Source organism: Carlito syrichta, unplaced genomic scaffold (genome assembly GCF_000164805.1).
Source record: "Carlito syrichta isolate Samal-C Ts95f unplaced genomic scaffold, Tarsius_syrichta-2.0.1 Scaffold302418, whole genome shotgun sequence".
Lineage (NCBI taxonomy): Eukaryota > Metazoa > Chordata > Mammalia > Primates > Tarsiidae > Carlito > Carlito syrichta.
In genome coordinates, this window is record NW_007246514.1 from 367,034 (window position 1) to 373,498 (window position 6,465).

The window sequence follows — 6,465 nt, forward strand, 5'->3', positions numbered from 1 at the left end:
TCAGGCATTTTCTCTTTGCCACACTTGAAATTACCTGTGGTCTTCCATTGGTTTTTCCTCATTTGTGACAGGTCTCTTGCTTTTCTCTTTAGTTTCATTATTCAGTGGCAATGGGAGAGGCTTTCACTTTTGATGTTTGCTCAGCCCTCTATTCTTCCCTGATCTGGGCTCTGCATTTGTTTTATTTTGAAACAGGACTGTAGGTGGGAAGCTTTGCTGTCTCTTGTAGTTTTGAAAGTCAAATAGAGGATTCAGAAACTACTTGCAAATCACAATGTTCACTGATTGTGGTATGTGTTCACTAAGACACACTCCCCACCACCACTCTATATGACGATGCAATGGGTACATGTATGTACCCCCTGAGTCCAAGATACAATAACAGCAATGAAGAGAACAGAGAAAAGTAGAATGAAATAAAATAGACAAATTTTTTTTTTTTTTTTTTTTTGAGTTGGAGTCTCACTCTGTCACCCAGACTGGAGTGCAGTGGCTGTTCCCAGCCACTGCAGCCTCGACCTGCTGGGCTCCGGCGATCCTTCCGCCTCAGCCTTCCAAGTAGCTGGAATTAAAGGCATGCGCTACCACACCCAGCTGATTTTTTGATTTATTGTAGAGATGAGGTCTCGCTGCCCAGGCGGGTCTCGAACCCGCGGGCTCAGGCAATCCACTCACTTCAGCCTCCCAAAGGCACAGGATTACAGGCTGAGCCACTGAGCCCAGCGACAAATTTTTTTTAAATAAAAAAAAACAAAAACAAAACACAGAACAATGAAAGCAGAAACCAAAGCAAGAAGCAATTGAACACACACACATACACACACACACACACACACACACACACACACACACACACACCAAAACAAACTGGAATAACTACAAGGTGAAACAAAACAAAAAACCAGAAAAAATAAACACAGACACATCTAGCACAAAACGAATGGAGAAGAAAAAGAGAAAGACCAGGGGGGAAAAAAAACAAAAGAAAAAAATAGGAATTCAGATTGAATCTTCACACATATATTCACACACACCTTAAACTAAAAAAGAGAGAGAGAGACTAAAAGAGCAAAAACCAACCAACCAAGAAAAAAAAAACCCTGAAAGGTGAATACTCAATCATTCACATACACACATAAACAGAAAACAAAAAAGAAAAGATAAAAGGGGGTGCACATGAAACCCTCACGTACACATCCATGCACAAAGGAATAATATTTTAAAAATAGAAAAGCAAACAATCAGGCAAAAATATATATATACTTTTTGAGTTGGAGTCTCACTCTGTCACCCAGGCTGGAGTGTCATGGCACACTCATGGCCACTCCAGCATTGACCTGGTGGGCTCCAGCAATCGTTTTACCTCAGCCTTCCAAGTAGCCGGAACGACAGATGTGTGCTACCATGCTTGGCTAATTTGTGACTTATTGTAGAGACAAGGTCTCACCAAGTTGCCCAGGCTGGTCTTGAGCCTATGGGCTCAGGCAATCCACTCACCTCAGCCTCCCAAAGTGCTGAGATTACAGGCTGAGCCACCAAGCCCAGCCCCCAAATTTTTTAAAAATTAAATTAAAAAAAGAAAAACCCTACCCTCTTGCGGCAGGTTCTGTCATTGTTCCTCTCATCTACTTCTCTGCTGTCTCCTGCAGAGTTTTCACCTCTTTCCCTCTTCCCAGTGTTTGGAGCAGGGAAGGAGAGGGACAGTGGAGCTTTTTGGGGCTGCATTCCTCTTCTCCCACTCTTAGATGGTCGTGGGGATCCCCCTGTGGTGGGGAGGTGCGAGATTGTCTCTACCCCAGGTATGTACTCACCAGCGGTCCCCCAGCCAGGCCTATGCTGGAATGGAGCTCTATTGCAGCTGACGTCCTGGCTCTACCTGGATTTGTCCCTCTCAGTCATCCCCCAGCTGCGTGGGTCTGATGTTCAGAGGATTGCTGGGGAAGAGGAGGTTGGGTCGGGTCATCTTTTTGGAGGTCTTCCTCCTCCTTTTCTGGCCACACCCTTTGTGACCCAGCTGCATCAGGGTCAGGGTAGTGGGTGGGGCACCTGAGACTCAGCACTTGTCCTGTCCCTCCCAAGTCTGTGCTTTCAGGATATTCCCTCTGGGTCATGATCACCCACTGAGCAGCTGATCCGACAGTCACAGAGATTGAGTCTGTTTCTGAGAGGTGAGTGAGTCGGGGTGCTTTCCTGCCCTGTTTTCAAGATGGCGGCAGGGGGGTCTCCTTTGTCTTCTCTGTGGGACTCTGCCTCTGGGCTCCCTCCACAGCCCTTGCTGCCAGTGTCCGGCCAGGCACTGCAGTGTTGAGGCAAAGCTTGGAGCCGGCAGTCTCTCCTGCTGCAGTGGTGAGGCAGAGCCTGGAGCTGGCAGTCTCTCCCCGCTGCTGCTTTGCAGGAAAACTTTTGTCAGTTAAAAAAAAAAGGCACTCGGCTTCTGTGACCCGGGAAGTGCTAGGGACCAAGCAGAGCAGCTGCAGTGCCAGCTGCTTCACCAGGAGGGCCCTGGCCACTTGCTCATGAGCCTCCACTTAGTCTCTCCCAGCATCTTTTTCCCAGGAAGGGTTTTATTGATTTGAAAAAAAAAATGGTGCTCAGCTTCTGTGTCCCAGGAATCGCTAGGGTCCAAGCTGAGCAACTGTGGCAACAGCCGCTTCACCAGGAGAGCACTGGTCCCTTGCTCCCGAGCCGCCCACACTCAGTCACTCATATGCCCACTCACTCACCAACACATACACAAAATTCTGCGTACACTCACTCACTCACTCACTCACACTGGGACTCACATAGTCTGGCTTGGCCACCGTCTTCCTGACGCTCTCCATACTGGTTTTTAAATGGTCAACTACGTTCTGTTTACAAGAAATACCTCTTAAAGAAAACAAAACACCCTAAAAGGACATATACTAGCAAGAACTACAGACAAACATATCAAGAATCATTGCTAAAAATAAAAAGAGATATTTATGATTATGGAAGGTCCAGTCTGCCTGGAAAACATGACAGTACAAAGCTATATGCACCTAATAACAGTCTCAAAATATGTAAATAAAATTGTCCAGGACCAGCAAGCATTCTCTGTATATGGAAAATCTCAAAGAATCCATACTGTTAGAATGAATCCATTAGTATAACAAGGTTGCAGGATACAAAATGAATATATCAAAATCTATTGTATTTCTGCACACTTGCAATGAGTAATCTAAAAGTGAAAGGAAGCAATTTTGTTTATAATCTCAAAAAGAATAAAACCCTTAGGAATAAATATAATAAAAGAAGCACAAGACTTATGCACTAAAAACTACAAAACATTGTTTAAAGAAATTAAAGAAGATATAAACAAATAGAAGACATTCCATATTTATGGACTGGAAAACTTAACATGGCGGCACTCCCCAAATTGGTCCTACAGATTCATTACAATCCTTATAAAAAAATCCCAGCTGGCTATTTTTGCAGAAATTGACACACCATTCCTAAAATTCACATAGAAATGTAAAGAACCCAGAATAGCCAAATGAGTTGTGAAAAAGAACGAAGTGGAAGGACTCACATTTCTTGATTTAAAAGCTTACCACACAGCTACAATAATCGAGAGTGTGGCGCGGGCATAGGAAAACTATACAGATCAGTGGAATTGGAATTCCAGAAATAAACCCTTGGTTCAGGGTCAGCTGACTTGCAGCAAGGCTGCCGAAGCCATGCAATGGGGAGAGAACAGCCTTTGCAACAAATGGTGCTGGGACCACTGAACAAGGCACTGCACTTGGAAAGCATCAGATTGGACCCAAACCTCACCATCCACAAAAGTTCACTAGAAAGGGATCAAAGACTCGAGTGTTTCAGCTGAAGCTCTTCTAAGAAAGACAGGGTGAGTCTTCACAAGCCTAGATTTAGGGATAGCCGTGTAACTGTGCACCAGAGGCACAAGCAGCAAGAGAAAACACAGATACACTGGACTTTATCAAAATTAAGAACTTGTGCTTAACTGAAGTGACTCCCACATAATGGGAAAAAGTATATGTAAATCATAAATTACGTGTAAATCAATAAGGGACTTTATTCAGAATATGTAAACACCTCAACAATAAAAAGACAAGCCAGCCGGGTTCGGTGGCTCAGCCTGTAATCCCGTGCTTCGGGAGGTTGAGGTGAGTGGATTGCCCGAGACCGTGTGTTCGAGACCTGCCTGGGCAACTTGGCGAGACCTCATCTCCACAATAAATGAAAAAATTAGCCGGGCGTTGTAGCATGCGCTTGTAGTTCCAGCTACTTGGAAGGCTGAGGCGGAAGGATCGCCGGAGCCCAGCAGGTCGAGGCTGCAGTAGCCGGGAGCGGCCACTGCATTTCAGTCTGGGTGACAGAGTGAGACTCCAACTCAAAAAATAAAATAAAAAAAAGACAAGTCAATCTTAAAAAGGAAAAGGGTCTGAGTAGACTATTTGTCCAGTGGAGATTTACAAATGACCAGTAAACACATGCGAAAGATGCTCCATATTGGCCGGGCGCGGTAGCTCATGCCCGATCCCAGCACCAAGGGAGGCCAGAGCGGCCAAAGCAGGAGGATTGCTTGAGACTCACCTGGGCAACATAGCAAGACCTTGTCTCTACAAAAAAAAAATAATAATAATTGGCCAGGCATGCCGGTGTGCACTCACAGTCCAAGCTACTTGGGAGGCTGTGGGAGAAGGGTTGCCTGAGTCCAGAAGTTCAAGGTTGTGGTGAGCTATGAGCGTGCCACTGCACTCCAGCCTGGGCGACAGAGTGAGACTCTGACTCAAAATAAATAGAAGAGGAGGAGGGGAAATTGAGGCAAGGGACACCGAGCAGATGGGGCAGTATCGAGTGGCTCTTCAGCAGGTGAGGGTGGTGGGAGCCCTGGCAGAAGGGGTTGGTCCTAGGGGCACAGATGGTTATAATCGAGGGAAGCATATGCTTCTAAACTAAATTACAAAGTCCCTAAAGGTATGGGTCATGTTTCACACCAGCTTGTATGGGTTCAGCACCTTAGATTGTGCCCATAAGTGCTACTGATAGCCCCCCATCCCCTCCCTTTTTTTTCCAGGGGACATTTTTTTTTTTTTGAGTCAGAGTCTCACTCTGTCACCCAGACTGGAGTGCAGTGGCCGCTGCCGGCCACCGTAGCCTTGACCTGCTGGGTTCCGGTGATTCTTCAGCCTCAGCCTTCCAAGTAGCTGGAACTACAGGCGCGTGCTACCACACCCGGCTGATTTTTTTGATTTATTGTAGAGATGAGGTCTTGTCCAGTTGCCCAGGTGGGTCTTGAACCCGTGGGCTCAGGCAATTCACTCACCTCGGCCTCCCAAAGCGCGGGATTACAGGCTGAGCCACTGAGACCGGCCAGAAATTTCTATATTAAAGGGGATAATTTCTATATTAACTTTGGGAAGTTATCAGAGAAGAATAGCCCTGTTTTCTGACTACATTAAAATGAGTTTTTGTGAAATGTATAACACATAGGCAAACTCACATACTACATTATGATTTTAACTTGTATTTGTACATGGATTTTCTGTTTTCTCTCCAGATATTGAAATACTTCGTGAGACATTTGTTGACATTGAGTCAAAGGATCACAGGCTGCAGAAAGTTAAAGTGATTCTGCTTCTGCCTCGCTGCTCAGGACTGGGTGTTAGTAATCCTGTAGAATTCATTTTAAATGAACATGAAGGTACTTGCTTTAATCTCTAAATGACTGAAATAAGCTGATAACTTAAAATCATTAAAATGGTATATAATATATATCTGATTAAGAAATAATAGCTCTCATGAATAAAGCACTTACTACATGTAAAGTACTTCATTTCTTTCTTTCTTTTCTTTTTTTTTTTTTTTTGAGTAGGCATTTCCCTCTGTCGCCCAGGCTGGAGCTGGGCTCAGGAGATCCTCCCGCCTCAGCCTTCCAAGTAGCAGGAAACACAGGTGTATGCTACCATGCCTGGCCAATTTTTTTATTTACTGTAGAGATGAGGTCTCACCAAGTTGCCCAAGGTAGTCTTGAGACCCCGGGCTCAGGCAATCCTCTCACCTCGACCTCCCAAAGTACTGGGATTACAGGCCTGAGTCGCCACGCCTGGCCTTGTTACCTCATTTCATCTTTAGGCCGATCCTGTGAGAAGTGGGCAACAGGGGTAGGAAAAATGCCGAGTAATTGGAGTAATGGAGACAGGCGTAGCGGGTGCTGGTTACTGTGGGATTCTGGTACCTATGGAGCCCTTGATGTGGGCTTTACAATTTACCAGCATTATGTAGATGGGAAAACTGAGACTCAGAATAACTGGTTCGTTTTCTTCAGGTCATACAACAAGTTAGTGAGCTAGGATTCACAGTGAGGTCGGCCTGACCCTATGTGCTAACCAGGATCCTAATTAAATCATAATTATTTAATTTTTCTTTTTTTTTTTTTTGAGTTGGAGTCTCACTCAGTCGCCCAGACTGGAGTGCAGT

General features: G+C 45.2%; 1 protein-coding gene across 1 annotated transcript in view; it reads left to right on the plus strand.

The window, feature by feature from the left end:
* The window catches only part of NSUN7 (NOP2/Sun RNA methyltransferase family member 7), a 45,841-nt gene that overhangs the window by 22,654 nt on the left and 16,722 nt on the right, over window positions 1-6,465 (plus strand). The window contains exon 7 of the mRNA XM_021711631.1: window positions 5,546-5,689. Within this exon, the coding sequence (XP_021567306.1) occupies window positions 5,546-5,689 (144 nt within the window). The remainder of the gene's footprint in view (window positions 1-5,545; window positions 5,690-6,465) is intronic.